The sequence below is a fragment of the Balaenoptera musculus genome, chromosome 20, assembly GCF_009873245.2.
Source record: "Balaenoptera musculus isolate JJ_BM4_2016_0621 chromosome 20, mBalMus1.pri.v3, whole genome shotgun sequence".
Classification (NCBI taxonomy): Eukaryota; Metazoa; Chordata; class Mammalia; order Artiodactyla; family Balaenopteridae; genus Balaenoptera; species Balaenoptera musculus.
This window is the reverse complement of record NC_045804.1, coordinates 22,448,686-22,467,736: the sequence shown is the minus strand read 5'-3', so window position 1 is coordinate 22,467,736 and position 19,051 is coordinate 22,448,686. Positions and strand designations below refer to the sequence as shown.

Here is a 19,051-nt window from a genome sequence, read left to right as displayed (position 1 = left end):
CACCTTGTGGCTGTGGCCATGGGGAAGACTTTGGACTTGATGCTAAGTGTTGGGGGAAGCCACTGATTTACAGACTTACCTCACAAGAGCTGCTGGTATTTGATTTTACCCAAAGGGGTAAAAGGTAAATTCTGAAAAGAAGAGAACAATTTGACATCCATGCATGGCAAGTTCCAGAACAGGTTTCTAGTTGTGTGACTGTGACCATTTAGGAAAAGATGAAGCTGTGATCCTTGAACACCAGCCAAACTCCCTCTCCCCTCCGCCATTGTAATTGGATGGCCCCAGACAATTTATCTTGATCCAGCAAAGCATTTGGCATTTGTCCTTATAAACAAGACAGAAATGTGAGCTGGATGATAGAGACTCAGATTTAAAACTGAACAATTTTGATAAAGCTGAAGGAGATCTCTATGGGGGTGTCCCAAAGCTCCATCCTTCGGCTGCCTGTTGTTGTCATGAGTCCCTTGAATGGAGGCAGCGAAGCTGCTCTTCACCCTGCAGATGGCTCCGGGCTGAGAGGCAGCTCCAATACAATGGGTGATGAAGCAGATTCAAGGCAGCCTTGACAGATTGTAAAGTTGGGTTGAAACCAACAAGATGAAATTCACCAGGAATGAGTGCTAAATCCTGCGTTGAGGTTGTGAAAAAATTGGTTACACAAGACTGGGAAATCTGAATAGATGGAAATTTATGAGAAAGAAAGAAAGAAAGAGAAAAGGAGGGAGAGGGAATGAGAGAGAGAGGAAGGAAGGGAGGGAGGGAGGGAGAAAAAGAGGGAGGGAGAGAAAATGAGAGAGGAAGGAAGGAAGGAAAGAAGGAGGGAGGGAGGGAGGAAGGAAAGGAAGAAAGAAGGAAAAAGAAAGAGAAAGAAAGAAAGAAGGAAAGAAAGAAAGAAACAGGTGGTTTTGTTCACAAGCTCATAACAATGTGTCCTTATGTCAGGAGACCCAACCAGGACCTAACCAGGAGAAAAGCCTGACCTCTGGGGGACGGAGTTCCATGCCCTAAGTATCCAGTCCCATACAGGGCACCATATTGTGAGAAAGAGGTGACAAGCCAGAGAGAACCAGGAGAGGGATAACCAGATTAGATGAGGGTTTGACCACCCAGAAGTTGAATGATGAGGACAACCAGAAACTGGAAAGAGAGCGCTTGGCTGGGGCCCGGGCAGGGTTCCAGTGTGGGATTCAAACGTGGGGTTCTAAGCATTATGTTTGCCCAGCAATGGATCTACTATTACCTGGGTGGTGGTGAGCCCCCACCTCACGCTGGGCCAACAATAGCACCATTTATTGTGCCCTTGCTCCAGTCAAGCACATGCTAGACCCTTTACGTCATTATCTCTTTTAATTGGTACAACAACCCCACGAGGTAGAGATTATTACAACTCTCATTTTAAAGGAAGGCTGTGGAGCAGAAGGTTAAGTAACTAGCTTATGGCTCAAGAAGAGGCAGAAGCTAGACGAGAACCCAGACTGGGTGATTCCCAAGGGGGCTGCGCCCTACCTCCCCAACACTGAGCAGGTGTTTGTGCGGAGAGAACTGGGCAGTTCTTACAGTTTGGGGAGACACTTAAGACCAACTCTTTGTGTTGTAAGCAACAGTCATTCTCCCTCTCAAAATTCTGCAACAAATTTCCGGGGCTCAGGAACTCTGAGAACCCCTGTGATTGGACCCTATTCGCTACACTCCTTAGCAGCTGGGGATCTGGGCGCGCGGCGGGGGCTGCGGGGTGGGCTGTGGGCCGCGAGGGGGCGGCGCCCGGAGGCCCGCGTGGTGGGGCGCCGCCTGCAGGGGGCGCTGGCGGCGGCTCCTGGCGGAGACAATCGCACTGAGCGGCCGCCGCAGCCAGAGCTGGAGCCCGAGCGGGAGCCCGAGCTGCGCGGCGCGGCGCAGAGCTGGGGCTGAGCGGGGCCGGCCGAGCGGGGCCGGGCGGGAGCCATGGGCCGTTAGGGCCGGGCCGAGCCCCGCGATGCCGCCGCCGAGTGGCCCCAGCGTCCTCGCGCGGCTGCTGCCGCTGCTGGGGCTGCTGCTCGGCGGCGCCTCCCGAGCTCCCGGCAAGTCGCCGCCGGAGTCCCCCAGCCCGCAGGGTGAGTGTCGGCCGGGAGGGGCAGTGATCGCGGGCCTGCGCCCCCCACCCCCGCGATCGGGCCCCCGCCCGCCAGCCCCCTCTTCGCGGCGCTCGTGAATTGGGGGGTGTTCTATTCCCTGGATTTGGGTGGGGGGAGCTAGGCGACCTGGGGTCCTCGCTTACGGGGGAGAGGAGGGAGGGAGAGGGAGACCGCCGGGCGGGGGTCTCGGGGAGGCACAATGGGGAGGGCGGGGGTCCCCAGGCTCCGCGCCGTCGCCCCCTCCCGCCTTGTTTTTCTCCCTCCTGGTCCGCGAGGCGCTGCTGCCTGAGCCATTGTCTATCGAACACACCCGCCCAGGGGCGGGCTGGGGCGGGCGCCCGCTCTGCAGCCCCCAGCGGGTTCCTCGCTCCCGACCCGGCTGGGTGGGGGCCCAGGCAGCGGCTGCCACCCTGGGCCCGGACGGGGGCTGGGCGCCTAGAGCTGCGTTTGAAGGGGGGAGGGGAGAGGGGGAGTGGGTGAGGCGGTGGGCGGAATGGCTGCTCGAATGGGGTTCTTCGCCCCGGAGTCTGACAGCCCCCAGACGGCCCCCCAGGTTCAGAATTTGGGGTGCACCAAAGAAACGCTGATGGGCCCATGACGGAGGAGGGGCTGCAGTCGGGGGGCTGTCTGGAAAAAGAGGTATGTTGTGATTCCCAGCTCAAGGCGCATGGCAGGGCTGTGGTGGCGGAGCCATGCTGAGCTGGCTAACTGGCCGTGGACAGTGCCGGCTGGGAGGGCAGGTGCCTGGGTCCCCGGCCAGCAGGCCTCCAGCCACGCCTGTCCCCAGCCCCCCCCCCCCAGGTCACCCCCTCCTCATCTCACCTCTCCATCGCAGGGGAGGAGACCCTCCCAGCGCCTCACGGGCCCAGGTGGGTGTGTGAGGTGGGAGCGGGGCCGGCTCCTGCAGCGGGAGAGGTGGGAGAGCTGACCGTGAGTCCCTACCGATGCCTGGGTTCTCAGGGGCCTCCACCCACTCCAGCCCGCGCCCACCTCCCTGCCCCTGGCCACACACCCCAGCCCCTGTTCTCCCCACTCCTGCCTCTTAGCCCCATCCCTGCCTGAAATGGTGCTCTCCACTCTTCGCCTTTCCACCAAGGAGCTGACAGGAAAAGCAGGGGGGGGGGGTGGATGAGGGAAGTGGGGTCCGGATGAAGGGAGGGGGTCGGATTTCCTCCTGGAATGAGGCAGGGCTGAAGCCTGGACAGGCGGATCCTGTATGGAATGTCAGGCTTTGAGGAATGGGGAAGGATCTCCTCGGCTTCAGTCTTCCCTGCTCTCTGCAGGAGAGGAGGCTTTGATGGGTAGGAAGGGGCCCTGTTTTTTCAGGAAACCTCTCCCTCAAGACCTGCACCACAGGGGAGGTGGCCCAGGGAATTGGCTGGAATAGAGCCAGGAGAGGGGGTTCTCATAGGCCACTAGCTGGGGGCCCAAGTTGAGGGGAAAGGGGAAGGGGGAAGGGCACCTGCCCACCCCCTCCCCAGCTTGGCACTGATGCCTCCTCAGGCCTCACCTGCCCACCCCTGTGTTATTCCCTAAGCCCCTTCCCCTTTTCTAATGCTCTGGCCCTTGAACCCAAGGCATTCCTTCAAATGACCATATTCCAGACTCCTGGGTCCCCTCTTCCCAGCTGCTCTATCCAGTTGCTCCTAGCCTGGGGTAGGAGTGGGGAGTCGGCAGGCCCCTCTAGCTTCTCAAAATTCCTGCTGGGTGGCCGGGAGGTGGGGGTGGGGGCGGTGCGGGGAGGCTGCCAGTTCCCGGGAGAACCAGAAAGCAGGAAAGGTTCGAGCGTGTGCAGCCACCCGCCGAGTTGGGCTCTGGCCTGGGAAGCGAGAGGGAGGTGGGCTCAGGCGAACAGCTGGATGGGATGCCAAGGGCAGGCGTGGTGCTGGCCCTGGGGTTGGTTGAAAGCCTGAGACAAGACACCTGTCGCTGTTGAATGTCAGGCTCCACCCGTGAGGCCCCGTGACCTCCACATGCCCTGCTGCCCTCGGCTCCGGGGTCTTCCTTCGGTACCTGGCCTCTCCTAGGTTTGTGTCTAGCACCCAGCCCACTCCCCACCTCCCTCCTGGGCCCCACACTGAGGCCTCTGTACCTTTCCAGGCATGACACCCACTCCCATTATTGGCAGCAAGGTAGGGGTGAGTCACGTTCTTGAGGAGGGGCTGTGCTGAGTGGGAAGAGGTAGATGGTGCTGTGGATCAGAGAGGCTGCCTGCAGAATCCATGAGAACAACTCAAGTTCTGGTCCCTCCCCTGTCATCCCATCTGAGCTCTGGACACCTGCAGGCCATCCTGGCCAGACCAATCTTGAGGCCAGGGGTAGGGGTGGTTGGAAAGAAAGACTTGGACTTCCCTTCCCAGCCTCCTCCGCACTGGTTACCCTAGGGCCTGGGTCGGCCCCCCCAGATCTCCTTCCCCTTGCCAGGGCCCCAGCTCCCTGCCCATCTCCTGGGAGGAATGAGGGCGTTGCCATGGTGACTGACTGTAGCTGACCAGCTGGGAGGGGGCTGGCAGTCCATGTGAGGGGGAGGGGTCAGGAGGTACTTGTTTGGCCTTAGGGGTTGGGTGAGTCCCTAAATCTGAAGGGAAACAGGCTTGTGCAAAGGATTCTGGGCAGAGGATGAATGATGGGAATGGCCAACCTGCTGGTGTCCCCTTCTCAGTTTTTTCTTGAGAACCCAAACTCTGACCCAACCCCCCTTCCTACCTTCCAAATGGCTGAACCTTGACCGCTCTCCTCTCCACGTGCAGATCCCTGGTTCTCCGGTTATTCATCCTTTCTCAGCCCTCCTTCCCTCTCCTCTCCCTGACACCAGCCCCATAGGGTCCAGTGGTTAAGAATTTGGGTCTAGAGACAGATTCCCAGGTTTGGATCCCAGATCTCCCACTTTACTGTAGTGCAAGTATCTAAACTCTTTGAGCCTCAGTTTCCATATCTATAAAATGGGCTAAGACATCGAGTCTAATACATCACTGACTGTAAGATACACCATTATTTATTTAATGTGCCAGTAAAAGAGGAAAAAAATGCTGCCGATTATGATTATGACATTATCGATCATAGGTGTAGCCTGAGTCCAGAAGTGTTAAAATGTCAAAATGTGCATGTGTCAGACTTGATGAAATATGCTAATAGTACCACGTACCTCACAGGCTGATGTGAGGTTTAAATGAGGTCTCTATAAATGCTGGCTCTTATAATACCTTGTCTAGCCTGGGCCCCAAAGCCACGCCCAACCCACAGCCCCCTCCTCTGATCTCGAGGCTCCCCCCAGTTCTCTCATGCCCCCTCCCTCCTCCTCACTCCCCTCACCCCATCTTGCCCACAGAGATTCTGATCAAGGTGCAGGTGTACGTGAGCGGGGAGCTTGTGCCCTTGGCCCGGGCCTCAGTGGATGTATTTGGGAACCGGATGCTGCTGGCCGCCAGCACCACGGACTCGGAGGGCGTGGCCACACTGCCCCTCAGCTACCGCTTGGGCACCTGGGTGCTGGTCACTGCTGCCCGCCCTGGCTTCCTCACCAACTCTGTGCCCTGGCGTGTTGACAAGCTGCCCTGTGAGTGCAGGGGCAGCTGGAGGGGGTGGGGAGCAGCTGACCCCATCAGCCCCTTCCCAAAATAGTCTTGGGGGCGGAGAGGGCAGGCTTTCCAGCAGCTGCTGCCTGGGCTGGGGTATGCAGAGGGGGCTGAGGGAGGATGAAGTCACTGGGATTCAGATGGTGGGAGTGCCAGCCTAGGGGAGGGGGTGCTTTCTCTGGAGCTGACAGGCCATCCCTCCTGCAGTGTACGCGTCAGTCAGCCTCTACCTGCTGCCCGAGCGGCCAGCCACCCTCATCCTCTATGAGGACCTGGTGCACATCCTTTTGGGCTCTCCTGGTAAGACTCCCCGCTCTCCTGGTAAGACTCCCCGCTCTCCACTCCCCCACCCCTCCGCCCACACCAGCTCCTCTTCCCTCTCCCTGACTGGGTATAGAGAACTTCGCCTGCCACATGTTAGCTGGGGGCCCTTGGGCAAATCACTTAACCTCTCTGAGCCTTAGTTTGTTCATCTGTAAGATGTGAACAATTGATAGTATCTACATCGTCAAATTTAGGTAAGGATTAAATATCATCAAGCATGTGAAAAACTTCATAGAAGGTGGTCAATAAATGTTTATTGTTACTGGGGCTTCTCGTGGTTTCTAGTCTCCCTCTACTCCTACCATTAGAATTCCCATTTCCTGCCACCTTATCTTCAGTGGATCCACACGTATTTCTCGTGCACCTACTGGGTGCCTGGCTATGTCAGAAGCCAGGGTCATTCCACAGGCATAGAACACCTATCAAGTGCAAGGCCTGGAGCAATCCCACAGTGGCCCTTGTCCACCCACCAGGCTTTCGGTCTCACCCAACCAATACTTCCTGCAGCACCTGTGCTGTGCCAGGCATTGTCTCCAGTGCCGGGGACTAATGGTAAGGAAGAGCAGACCAGCTCCCCACATGGTGGAGTTCCCCGACGAGTAGGAAGACAGACAGAGCATTGCAAACGCTGAGATAATTACAGATCAGGCAGGGCAGGGGAGTGGAGGGCAGCTGCTTTCAATACTGAGAGGACCCTCACGTGGGAGAATAGCAGCGTGAGAGGATTTGGCGAAGGGAGCTGTGGGACGCGGGGGCTCGGGAGTTGAAGGGGGAGCAAAGGCACCTTCGCTGGAGAGGAATCAAGAGGCAGGGGCAGAAGGGGACCGTGAGGGTGCAGGGGATGCTCTGGTCTGGCTATGCAGGATGGGGGCGTGGTGTAGACTGGTTGACGAAGCCAGGCAGAGGGTAAATTCCATCTGGCTAGTACTAGGGAGCCACCGTGGGTTCTGGAGGGAGAGCCTCGCCTCCCCAATTTATATTCTTATCTTGAGCCCTTGTCCCCAATTACTTTTCTGGTTTGCTCCTCTCCCTCTCTCTGATCCTGAACCAGAGGCTTCTAAGATGTCTTTGGAGGTTTCTAAAATGCCAAACGAACCCTAGCTTAAGCCCTCCCACAGCTCCCACTGCTTTTGGTAGAAAGCCTAGACTCTTTCACAAAGCTGGCAGCGCCCTCCAGGGCCTGGCGCAGTCACCTGCAGTGCCCCGACCAGCAAGCCGCCTCGTGTCCCTGGGCCTTTCTCCTGTCAGTCCTCCTGGAAGTCCCTTTCCACTTTCTTTCCTGGCTGAGTCTTACTCACACTGCAGGGCTCCACAGGGCGTTCCCGAGCTGGGCAGGCCAAGCTCCCCTTGCACCCTGCTATTTTACCAGCGAGGAAGGATGGAACGGTGGGTGAGAGGAGGGGCCCTGGCACCAGACTGCCTGGGCTTCAATCAGGCTCCAGTGACTTTGGGCAAGTTACTGAACTTCTCCCGCCTCCATTTCTGCATCTATAAAATGGGGCTGATAATAAAGGCACCTACCTCCGGGGCTGTTGTGCTAATTTCAGGGGTTAATATAAGTAACCTGCTTAGAACAGTGCCAGCATATCTTAAAGCTTAATAAATGTTAGCTATTACCATATTATATTGGAATACTGTTTATACATCCCCTCTGCTCCAAGCCAGACAGACAGATAGACATACACACACACACACCCTAAGTTGTCAAATGCAGTAGCCACATGTGGCAATTTACATTTGGATAAATTAAAAATTCATTAAACTTTTTAGAATTAAAAATAAATGCAGTTCCCCAGTCGCACTAGCTACGTGTCAAGTGCTTAACAGCCCTGTGTGTCTAGTGGGTACTGTTACAGGCAGCAGGACACAGAACATTTCCATCCACAGCAGGAACTTCTAATGGGTACTGTAATGAACAGTGACACACTAGACTGTGAACTTGAAGGCAGGGAATTGTAAATTGCATTTTATTCCTCTTTGTATCCTCAGCACCTAACACAGTGCCTGCCACACAGTAGGCAATAATAATTGTTTGAGGACCTGAACCTCGTCATTTTATAAATTAATATAGAAAGAGTGTTTCCGAGAGAGCAAGTAACTTGCTCGGGGTCACACAGCCAGGACCAGAAGATTACAGGTCCATGTCCCTTCTAGGTTATCATTCTAAGCCTGCCCAGTTCTCTCCCCAAGTCACCACCCTTCCTGGCCTTCCCAAGTGGCCTAACCCATTGGCTCCCATTCTCTTTAGATACTTGCTTTCTGCTCTGGTCCCTGGGGACCCTTGTCCCCGGCCAGGCCACTGCAGCCCCTCTTTCCATCCAGGTGCCCGCTCCCAGCCCTGGGTGCAGTTCCAGCGCCGGGCTGCCCGCCTACCTGTCAGCTCTACCTACAGCCAGCTCTGGGCCTCGCTCACACCTGCCAGCACCCAGCATGAAATGTGGGCTTTCCCTGCCTTCCTGGGCACGGAGGCCTCCAGCTCAGGTATGCTGGGTGCCAGCCATGGAAGGGATGTTCCCCCCACCAGGATTTAGCCCTCATCCCTTGTGTCCCCTTCCTGCAGGCAATGGCTCCTGGCTGGAGCTGATGCCCGTGGCTGCTGTGAGCGTGCACCTGCTGGCAGGTAATGGGACAGAGGTGCCACTCTCAGGCCCCATTCACCTGTCCCTGCCTGTGCCCTCGGAGCCTCGTGCCCTCACCGTGGGCACCAGCATTCCAGCCTGGAGGTTTGACCCCAAGAGTGGTGAGTACCTCAAGGGGGTGCAGGTGCTAGAGTTTGGGGAAAGAAAGTGGGACTTAAGTTGGGGGGACACTGAGTTTGATGAAACCCTTGCCTCTCCCAGGGCTGTGGGTACGCAATGGCACTGGTGTGATCCGGAAGGAAGGCCGGCAGCTCTACTGGACCTTCATCTCCCCTCAGCTGGGGTACTGGGCGGCTGCCATGGCCTCCCCCACGGCTGGTGAGAGTGGGGGGACAGCAGGGATGGGGGGTGGTAGAAAGGGAGGCTGGGAGAGTGGATTCCTTCTGAACGGCAGGAGGGACATCCACACCTGGGAATGCTAAGCTCTTGCCCCGCACAGGGCTGGTCACCATCACATCGGGCATCCAGGACATCGGCACCTACCACACCATCTTCCTGCTCACCATCCTGGCAGCCCTGGCCCTGCTGGTGCTCATTCTGCTGTGTCTGCTCATCTACTACTGCCGGTGAGTGCCCCGCATCCCCTCCGACTGCTTCCCAATCCCCCAGCCTCCTCTCATCCCAGGCACTGACTGAGGCCAGCTCCATGCCTGGTCTTGTGCTGGGTGCTCGAGGTCCCAAAGATGCATAAAACACAACTTCCATTCTCCAGGCGCTGACAGGAAAGCACTGCATATGCACACGCAAAGACCAAAAGACTGGGGGGAGAAGAGGCAGGAGCTGCAGGCCAGGCCCCTCCAGGGACACTCTGTAGCTGCTCCTACCACCCAGCCCTCACTTTCAGGGGTCCTCAGGCCACACATGCCCCTGGTTGGCTTAGGTGCTCCTCCCCGGCTCTCACTGCACCTGCTACGTCCCAAGGAGTGCAGTTTACGCCGAGGGAGGCCCAAATGGGCACAGCTGCTGGCGGCTCCCCCCCACAGACTCTCAAGCTCTTTCTGCAAACCTCTCCCAGGACCCATCTGGGCTCCCCAACCTCTCTCCTGAGTCCCAGGCACTGTCCCCACCCCTCCAACTATATCCATCCCCCATCTTCCAACTGCGGGTTTAGGGAGCTGCTCTGGCCTCCACCCTTTCCTGACGGTCCCGCTCTGCCCCGTCTCCAGGAGGCGCTGCCTGAAGCCGAGGCAACAGCACCGCAAGCTGCAGCTCTCCGGGCCCTGTGACGGTAACAAACGAGACCAGGCCACCTCTATGTCCCAGCTGCACCTCATCTGTGGGGGACCCCTGGAGCCAGCCCCGTCGGGGGACCCCGAGGCCCCGCCTCCAGGCCCCCTCCACTCGGCCTTCTCCAGCTCCCGTGACTTGGCCGCCTCCCGGGACGACTTCTTCCGTGCCAAGCCGCGCTCCGCCGGCCGCCCAGCCGCCGAGCCTGCGGGTGCCCGCGGGGGCGAGGGCGCCACGCTCAAGGGCGCCCGCTCCGTCGAGGGTCCCGGCGCGCTGGAGCCAGGCCTGGAGGAGTACCGGCGGGGGCCCCCGGGGACCGCGGCCTTCCTGCAGGAGCCGCCCTCGCCGCCACCGCCCTTCGAGCACTACCTGGGCCACAAGGGGGCGGCCGAGAGCAAGACCCCCGACTTCCTGCTGTCTCAGTCGGTGGACCAGCTGGCGCGGCCGCCGTCGCTCAGCCAGGCGGGGCAGCTCATCTTCTGCGGCTCCATCGACCACCTTAAGGACAGCGTCTACCGCAACGTCATGCCCACCCTGGTGATCCCCGCGCACTACGTGCGCCTCGGCGGCGAGGCGGGCGCAACGGGGGCGGGCGACGAGCCGGCCCCGCCCGAGGGCGCGGCCCCCGGCCCGGCGCGCCCTTTTCCCCAGCCCGACCCCCAGCGCCCGCTGATACCAGGCCACTCGGGCGCGGGGGGCGAGGGCGGCGGGGGTGGCAGCGGCGAGGGCTGGGGGAGTGGGCGCTCGGCACCGGTCAGCGGCTCGGTCACCATCCCGGTGCTGTTCAACGAGTCGACCATGGCGCAGCTCAACGGGGAGCTGCAGGCGCTGACCGAGAAGAAGCTGCTCGAACTGGGCGTGAAGCCTCACCCGCGCGCCTGGTTCGTGTCCCTCGACGGGCGCTCCAACTCGCAAGTGCGCCACTCCTACATCGACCTGCAGGCGGGCGGCGGCGGCCGCAGCACCGATGCCAGCCTGGACTCGGGCGTCGACGTGCACGAGGCGCGGCCGCCGCGCCGGCGGCCCCTGCGGGAGGAGCGGGAGCGCACCCCTGCTGCCGCCCCGCCGCCGCCGCCGCCGCCGCCGCCCGCGCCCCCGCGCCTGGCGCTCAGCGAGGACACGGAGCCGAGCAGCAGCGAGAGCCGCACGGGCCTCTGCTCCCCGGAGGACAACTCGCTGACACCGCTGCTGGACGAGGTGGCGGCGCCCGAGGGCCGCGCGGCCACGGTACCCCGGGGGCGGGGCCGCAGCCGCGGGGACAGTTCCCGCAGCAGCGCCAGCGAGTTGCGGCGCGACTCGCTCACCAGCCCGGAGGACGAGCTGGGGGCGGAAGTGGGCGACGAGGCGGGCGACAAGAAGAGCCCGTGGCAGCGGCGGGAGGAGCGGCCGCTCATGGTGTTCAACGTCAAGTAACACCCGGCCTGGCGCCGCCTCCGGGCCGGCCCCCGCCCCCTCCGCTCGGGCCCGCCCCCAGGGTGCGTGCTCCGGGGGGCCGCGGGGGCCCTCGCCCTTAGCCCCAAGCCCAGGCCTGGAAAGATGCCCGGGGGCCTGCGGAGCTGTCCGGTGGTATGTGCTGGGTAATGTCTCGGGAGAGACCCGTGTCTGCCTCCGAGAGGGAGGTGGGAGGGGTCCAGACCCCCGATGGGAGGTGCTGGGGAGGAGGGCTGGGTGGGGGGGGAAGCAGTGCCTGTATAAACGTGGCTGTACATAGAAAGCTCTATCGTGGGAAAGCAGGAGGGGCACCTGGGCCTCAGCTGCTAGTGTGAGGGCTGGGAAGGGAGGGGTGTTCTAGTGGACCCCTGGGAGGGGAGGGGGTGCTGCTTGCCGACTAGCCCACCTCTGGGCTACGATGTCACAGGGCTGGAGGCTGGGGCGGCTCTGGGGACTAGGGGATAATGTGATGGGATCGCTGTGGGCAACAGCAAATATAAAACTGGTGAGATAAATTTCTGTGTGTCTTTCTGTGAGGTGGGGGGAATGTGGACACTGGATGGGGGCCCTGGCTCCGGAGCCCCCCGGGGAGGGCAGGCAGGGTGGCCAAATCAGACACTGTTAAGAAAGTGTACAAACTTTAATGCAGCACACGCACACACACACACACACACACACACACACACACACACATGCACACCTGTGGATAGGGAACAGCACCTGGCCACAGGGTCCACGGAACGGGGGGGAGGGGATGGCAGCTGGAAATGTGGCTTTTGCCACAGCCCTCGTTGGGGTAGGGAGGGCCTTAGACTGAGGCCCCGCCTCCCAGGGTGACAGGGGTACTCAGAAATGGGGGTCTGGGAGACTGTGGCAGCGGAGAGGTGCTGGGGAGGCCTGAGCAGTGGGCACCCTCTGAGCAGGGTCCCGAGGGCCGGGGAGTGTCTTCAGTCCTCAGTCCCTCCTCACAGCAGCTGCCTTGGGGCCGGGTCCCTCTGAGGAGCATCCCAGCGCAGGGCTTCCCGGAGCAAACACTTGGTGCCCTTGGTCCCACAGCGGAAGCCAGAGGGACAGCAGTGACGCCTGTCTGCACAACACGTGCCCTGGATGGTGGGAGGGGGGGTGAGAGTTGCGCGTGGCAGGACCCGGCCCAGGCCCACACCCGGCCCCAGGGCGGGGGGTGGCACTGACCTGGCGGTAGGGACAGCAGGCCCAGCCCCCTCGGCTGTCTCGGCAGCAGGTTTGGTTATCGTGGCAGAAGTGCCCCTCACCACAGTCCACGTTCCCCACACCTACGTGCCGGCCGCGGTCCAGGTGGGCAGCGGGGCGGGCAGAGTCCGCCTCCTTCTCACAGGATCGGGCCTTCACGTTGCAGGTGTACCCAGCCGGGCAGCAGTGCTGGCGGTCCTCACAGCACACGGCCTGGGGGGACAAAGGGGCATTACACTCTCGATCACCTAATGTCCCCCCACCCAGGACTGGACTCCCCTGTCCTGTCCGGAAGCAGGCAGGTGGGCACTCACGTGTGGCAACTGGCAGCAGGCCCAGCCCCTGCTCAGGCTCGGGCAGCAGGTCTGCCCCACCGGGCAGCTGGTGTGCTGGTCACAGCCCATGTCTCTGGAGTGGGACAGGGAAGCCTGGCGGGCAGGCACCTTGTACAGTCCGGTCACCACCTCGTTCCCCCTCCTACAGTGCCCCCCGGCCACACACGTGTAGCCCTGGGGGCAGCAGTGCTGGTGGTCTGAGCAGCAGACAGCCTGGGGAGGTGGCAGAAAAGGGTGGTCTAGGAAGCTACTACGGGACGGAGCGCTGAGCTCCGGCTGCCTCCACTCCGCCTCTCCTGCTCACAGCTCCTCCAGCTGGGAATGACTCTGACTGAGCTGGTGCCACCCGTGGGCCGGGCAGAGGGCAAAAGAGCAAGGCAACAGGAGCCTGGCCACGTGCTCAGGCCAAGACACCGTCCCTCCCCCCAATACTCTCCCCCTTTCCATGCACCTCTGGGATAGGACAGCAGCCCCACTCCCCAGACGTGAGTCGACAACAGGTATTGGAGGAGGGACAGCTGGTGACGTTATCACAGGGGACATCATTCTCCACGGCTCGGGGGTCCGGCAGGCTGACGTGGGCTGGGGCCTTCCTCATCCAGGGCACCCGGCGGGCCCCCTGTTCACAGGTACCCTTCTCTGTGTCACACCTAAACCCAGCCGGGCAGCAGTGCACGTGGTCCTCACAGCACACAGCCTAGGGCGGAGGGAGAGGGGACGGTGGGCCTGGGGGGGCCTAGCTGGCTGCCACCCTCTGCTCAGCCCAGGCCACTCACCGCTCCTCGGTACCTGGGCAAAAGGGCAGCAGCCCCAGGCCCCGGACAGCAGGCGGCAGCAGGTGTAGTCGTCGGGGCAGCTCACCTCCATGTCACACTTCACCTCCTGCACTGTGAGGCAGGCAAGGAGGATGGGTCAGCTGTGGCGCTGGGAACCCTCGGGGGTGCCCTCCCTTTGTCAGTTCCACAGCTAGAACCGGATGTGGAGGATGGAGGGTACCGCTCAGGCCACCCCTGGCAGTGATCCTAAGGCGAGGCCCAATGTGGACGAAAGGGGGCTGTCCCTGCCCTGGCCCCTCCGTGCGGCCATCAGCCCCCAGCCCCGTATCCGCTCACTCCTCATGGCGCAGGTGGAATGGCGGCATCTGTGGCCCCCCCCGCCCCCCGGTACCTGTGTGTGCGGGCAGCTTGGTGAGGAGGTCCGTAGCATTCTCCTTGGAGAGGCACTTACTCTGGATCAGGTCACACACAGTGTCCTGGGGGCAGCAGTGCAGGTGGTCGGAGCAGCAGATGGCCTGGGTGAGGGCGAAGTGGTCTTTGGGATTTCCAGTCTCCCTGGAGCTCAGGGAGCAGCCAGGCTGACAGCTGGCACTGCCCCAATCCCCCACTAGGGGGTGGCATGAGTCCTGAGCAGCCAGGCTCCCAGCCAGCCGCCAGCCAGCCAGCCCCACCCCCTGGAGTCCCTGCCTGGTAGGTAGGTGTCCAGGCCAGATGGCTGTGGACGCACAGCCCAACTGGCTACAGCCCCTCACTCACACTGGGCATCGGGCAGCAGCCATACTTTCCACTGGGCAGCTTGCAGCAGGTAGAACCATCAGGGCACTGGGACTGTGCATCTGGGCACAAGACCACTGGAAGGAGAGAGAAAGGTGAGGGGCAGCCAGGGTGGAGGGGAATGTCTCCCCAGCTAGGAGTTAGATGAGGCCTCTCCTCACTCCCAGCTCACACCCCGACACTCTCCCACCTCCTTACCTGGCCTTTTAGTCTTTTGGGCAGGGATCTTCTTTGCCAGGGGGTGGGTGCCTGTGGCCGTGAGGCAGAGGCCATGAGCCAGGTCACAGGAGGTGCCACGAGGGCAGCAGTGCACCTTGTCTTCACAGCAAGAAGCCTGAGAAGAGATGGCCCTGACTATGTCCTTCCTCCCTCCAGCCCTTCCTCTGCCCCCACTGCCCTCCTCCCTCCGCCCCATCTTCCCAAACTTGTACCTGGGGCACGGGGCAGCATCCCCACGAGCCATCAGGCATAGTGCAGCACGTGGAGGAGTTGGGGCATTCGAACTGTCTGTCGGGGCACTGGACGGCACCCAAGGGCTTGGTATCTGTGGACGGGATGACCCAGGATTCCACCCACTCAGTGAAGGTCATTCCTCCCACCACTCAAGGAGCTGCTGGCACCAGGGCCTGCAGGCCCCGCTACAGGAGGATTCGGGGGCTGGCACTAGGGCTCAGGGCTCCCCCAGGCTTTCCTAACCCACTCTCCCCCAAGCCAGTCCTTGCCCCAGCAATATGGCACAGGGCAGAGGCATCCACTGACTGGGTAGGCCTTAAACCAGTCCAGCTTGGCCTCTCCCCACCCACACAATGCTTGGCCCTGGGCCTGGAGTCTTGCATTCTCTCCTGACCCCTCCTCGCCCCAGTGCTGCCCCTCTCTCCAGAGCAGGGGAGCTGCTTAGTACAGATGTCACATGAATGAGGACACGAGGGCAGGAATCAAGGTCACCCAGCTGGCTGCACTCCTGGGTGCTCCAGGCTCTACGTGCTGCCCATCTGGCTCACCTGATCTTTGGAAGCAGGACCGCCCGTCAGCACTGCAGTGGAAGCCCTGGGGGCAGCAGTGGTGGCCATCCCCGCATGACACGGCCTGTGGGACACAGAGACGCCTTCGTTGGCTAGGCCCATTTCCCTGAGGGTGGGAGGAGAGTGCAGGAAAAGTGTAAACGCAGACCCGAGCCCTCCATCGACCTAATGGCACCCTCACCTCTGGGAACGGGCAGCAGCTGGAGGTCCCCGAGATAGTGAGGATGCAGGAGTAGCCAGGAGAACAATGGGCATCGGTCTGGCACGGTGTGCCCAGATGCCGGCTCAGCGCCGTGGGCCACTTGTCCTGGGAAGCGAGAGGAGGGGATAAACCGAAGGACCCGAGCCCGGCCCCCTCCTCTGGCCAATCCGAGATGAACCTTTGGGAAATCCCAGGCTGCTAGCTCTTGCCTGGGCCGAAGGGCACTCACCGGAACGGGATTGCAGCAGCTGTAGGTAGCTCCTCTCAGGTCCAGGCAGCAGGCCACAGGGCAGAGCTGACCATCTGGGCACTGTGTTCCAGCCACCAGCCCTGTCACTAAGGCCACCCAGCTCACCAGGGTCCACATGGTCCACCTGCAAAATCCCTAGAGGCATTTGGCAACTAGCTGAAGCCCAGGCCACCCTCGATTCTGGGCCCAGTCACTCCCCCCGCCCCAGGCCCAGGCCTAGCTGAGCCTCCCCAGACACACCCTGTCCAGACAGAAAGAAGGATGCAAGGCCTGAGATTCAGTTTCCTACGTGTGTCCTGTGTGGGTGTCACACATGCACCAGCGCGTGTACACCCATGAGCATGAATGCTGGCATGAGCACCTGTGTGTGAATCTGTGTCCCCACATGTGGCCTAACACCTGAGTCTCTGTGGCTGAGTGTGTAGAGATGTGGGTATGTGAGAGTCAGGAAGATTTGTGGGTTTTGTGGGTCTGATCTGTGGGGACATGGGCCACCTCCGAGGGGTGGGGAAGGCATCAGTAGCCATGAGAGGACAGGGATGGGGTGCAAGGAGGGAGTCTCCCCTTGAAGAAAAGCCAGGGTTCCACTTCCCGAGCCAGCCCCTCTAGATGCCCGATGCTGTGCTCACACCTGCACCCTGCCAAGGCCTGTTGGTGGGGGAGGGGGAGCGGGAGGGGAGGACACTTGATGACATTGGCAACCACGGGGTTGAGAAAGTTGTGAAAAAAGGAAGTATGGTGCCAGTGGAGTCTGGGCTGCCTTCCCCAGAGGCCAGCCACCACCTGCCCACTGACTGTCACCTCCCCACCCAAGAAAGGGGATACACAGGCTGAGTCAACCTTTGGGACACCTGTGTTCTAAGGGCCCCCCAATACCACCAGGCCCTTTCAGAATCCCCAAACATACCCCCCTCCCTTCCCCCCACCTCTCCCTGCCCTGGAGCCGAAACCCAGCTGCTTGTGGGGAGACCATGTGTGTCCACCGAGCTGCCGATCTGCATCATCAGAGGGAAGTAAGCCTCGGTCTCTGGAAGGGAGCAGCCTTTCACTTCCTAAACAAGTCTTCCCCCAAGCTCAGCCAGCCCTGCTAGCTCAATGGGGTGGGCCCAGGAGATGTTACTCTGCCTAGAGGGGCCAAAACAGTCATGTTTGTTGAGCCTCTTAGGAGCCAGTGACAACATTCTACATTATTTTCTTTCTTCTTTGCAACAACTGTCCAAAGTAGAAATTATTACGTTTACTTTTCAAAGGAGGAAACTGAGGCTCAGAGATGTGAAGTAACCCCCCCCCCGTCATATATCAAGACATAGAGATGACAGGCTTTGATGGCTCCAGACTATACTGGACCTGGGTTCATTTCACAAGTGGACCATGGATAGTGCCTGGGAATGGGCCCCCAAACCCCAGGAGGATAGAGGCCTGGGGTCCAAGCTGAGAAGAGGGACAGAAGCGCTTCCTGGACAGGTGGACCAGGCCAGGACAGAAACACGGAGTACGGGGCTGCCTGGATACTGCACATGGGTCCTAGTCCTGGAACTGCCACCGCTGACTATGAGAGCCCCAAAAGTTGCTCCCTGCCTTTGGGCCTCAGTTCCCCATTAGTCTGTGTGTGGACACTGCACACTTTGGATGGCAGGGAATCGCACACACCCAGTCACTCACATCCTCTCTCCCTCACCTGGTTTTCCTCAGTGCCCCCTCTCCAGCTCAGAGACCATCCCCAGGAGACCATCTTCTGGCCAGGTAAGGCTGAAGAAGACTGGTCCTGGATCGCGGCCCCTTTCACTCTCTACACCGATGCGCACAGCCCCCCACCCTGCAAGGCGTCTACAGCTGGCCGCACCTGCTTCTTAGGAGTCCAACCTCAACCCTCCACAGGCTTGTCCCACTGCCCTGGCCAGAAGGAGTGCCTGTCTGCACACATCTCAGACTACTCAGCGCCCTAGTGATTCATTTACATATATCCTCCTTCCTGCGTATCCTGAGGTTCGGGAGTAGAGTGTATGCTTCTACCGAATATACGTGCATGCACGCGCACAAACACACTCAGGACCAGGGATGGGGGAGGAGGGGACCCAAGTCCTCTCAGCAGGGTTCCAAGTGGTGGCCTCTCTCCTCCTCCCCACCCCACACTGCCACCGCAGAGAGGGACAGGAGCCTCTTCAAGCTCCCAGCTCCGTCATCTTCCACTAGGGGGCAGCCCCCAACTCCGAGTGCCAGGAGAGAGAGATTCCCAAAAGGTGAGCCAACCCAGCAGCGAGAGAGCAGGAAAAAGTGGCAGGGGGAGGCGGAAGTTAGCTCGTCCCACACCCCCGCGAGAGGAAGTGAGAGAGAGCCAGACACAACCCAGGGGTTCAGTCACCACTCCCAAGTCCCTACTGTCTTTGAGGAGGCCAGGGTCTCAAGCCCCGTTCCCAGCCCTCCGAGCTCGGGGACCATGGGCGGGCGCTTCGCCGGCTCCCGGCCGCCGCGGGGACTACCCACCAGCACCACCACCAGCACCTGCCGACGGGGGCGGAGTCGGCTCCAGAACGGAGTAGTCTCTGCTTTGGGGGAAGGGGCTGCAGGCCCCAGGGGTGCTGGAGAGGGAGAAAACCCCTTCTCATGGGGGTCACTGCAGTTACTGCTTATTCCCACCACCCATAAAACCCCTTCCAGTGCATCGGAGTTTCTCTAAGGGAGTCTTTTCTTGTCTCCCTGATGAAACTACAGAGGAGCCTGAAGCCCCCACCTCCCCCTGGCTGGGCCCCTGGGAAGGAGCAAGCGAGAGGTCTACGCAGCCAACCTCCTTACCTGCGTCGGGGTCGGCGATCCCTGGGGAGCAGCAACGGGGCAGCTCACCAACTTGGCCCCCTCAGCGCGTTGGCCCACCCACCTCTGTTTCCATTGGCCAGATGTCCGGGCTGTCGCTCTCCCATTGGCTACTCGTCTACGTGAAGGCGGGGCCAACCTGGGAGGCTGTGCTGCTTTTCCTACTCAATTCACTCTCCTCCCTCCCTTCCTCTCTCGCCCCAACCCCCCATTTCTAGGGATCATGTGATTAGGGAATCATGTGATGCCGTCGCCTGCTAAGCCTGCATTCTGGTGCCCGCCTCGCCGCCTCCTGTAGCCCCATCCCGAGATGGGCCAGCTCCTGTCAGGGGACATTGAGAGCCAAGAGCTGTCCCTTAGAG

The 19,051-nt window shown here is 60.7% G+C and overlaps 2 protein-coding genes across 6 annotated transcripts; one reads left to right on the top strand and one right to left on the bottom strand.

Moving 5' to 3' along the window:
- The first annotated feature begins 1,884 nt into the window (after positions 1–1,884).
- On the top strand, positions 1,885–11,414 carry FAM171A2 (family with sequence similarity 171 member A2). 4 transcript variants are annotated; one of them, XM_036838436.1, is made up of 8 exons: positions 1,885–2,093; positions 5,443–5,670; positions 5,897–6,010; positions 8,336–8,494; positions 8,574–8,753; positions 8,854–8,970; positions 9,092–9,218; positions 9,819–11,414. In XM_036838436.1, the coding sequence occupies exons 1-8, from the start codon at positions 1,976–1,978 to the stop codon at positions 11,290–11,292; spliced, it is 2,517 nt and encodes an 838-aa protein (XP_036694331.1). In that variant the 5' UTR covers positions 1,885–1,975; the 3' UTR covers positions 11,293–11,414. The 4 variants fall into 4 exon arrangements, with proteins under 4 accessions (XP_036694331.1, XP_036694333.1, XP_036694332.1 ...); XM_036838437.1 differs by having other exon boundaries at positions 1,886–2,093; positions 5,897–5,989; XM_036838439.1 differs by lacking the exon at positions 1,885–2,093 and adding an exon at positions 2,648–2,753.
- Positions 11,415–11,927: 513 nt separating this feature from the next.
- Positions 11,928–18,749, bottom strand: GRN (granulin precursor). Of its 2 annotated transcripts, none has more exons than XM_036837821.1 (13): positions 18,672–18,749; positions 15,858–16,002; positions 15,608–15,733; positions 15,406–15,490; positions 14,836–14,948; positions 14,603–14,738; positions 14,387–14,481; positions 14,022–14,145; positions 13,644–13,741; positions 13,306–13,551; positions 12,834–13,067; positions 12,502–12,732; positions 11,928–12,413 (listed from the first exon to the last, which is right to left on the bottom strand). In XM_036837821.1, exons 2-13 carry the CDS (start codon positions 15,993–15,995, stop codon positions 12,276–12,278), a joined length of 1,764 nt encoding a protein of 587 aa, XP_036693716.1. In that variant the 5' UTR covers positions 15,996–16,002; positions 18,672–18,749; the 3' UTR covers positions 11,928–12,275. The 2 variants fall into 2 exon arrangements, with proteins under 2 accessions (XP_036693716.1, XP_036693715.1); XM_036837820.1 differs by having other exon boundaries at positions 15,858–16,013; positions 18,672–18,744.
- Between the last annotated feature and the right edge of the window lie 302 nt (positions 18,750–19,051).

Coding starts and splice junctions, on each gene's coding strand:
- FAM171A2 (XM_036838436.1), top strand. CDS start 1,976: ATGCCGCCGCCGAGTGGCCCCAGCGTCCTCGCGCGGCTGCTGCCGCTG. Junction 8,754..8,853: donor GAGGTTTGACCCCAAGAGTG/GTGAGTACCTCA, acceptor TGCCTCTCCCAG/GGCTGTGGGTACGCAATGGC. Junction 9,219..9,818: donor CTGCTCATCTACTACTGCCG/GTGAGTGCCCCG, acceptor CCCCGTCTCCAG/GAGGCGCTGCCTGAAGCCGA.
- GRN (XM_036837821.1), bottom strand. CDS start 15,995: ATGTGGACCCTGGTGAGCTGGGTGGCCTTAGTGACAGGGCTGGTGGCT. Junction 14,739..14,835: donor GATGCTGCCCCGTGCCCCAG/GTACAAGTTTGG, acceptor ATCTCTTCTCAG/GCTTCTTGCTGTGAAGACAA. Junction 13,742..14,021: donor CAAGCTGCCCGCACACACAG/GTACCGGGGGGC, acceptor CCTGCCTCACAG/TGCAGGAGGTGAAGTGTGAC.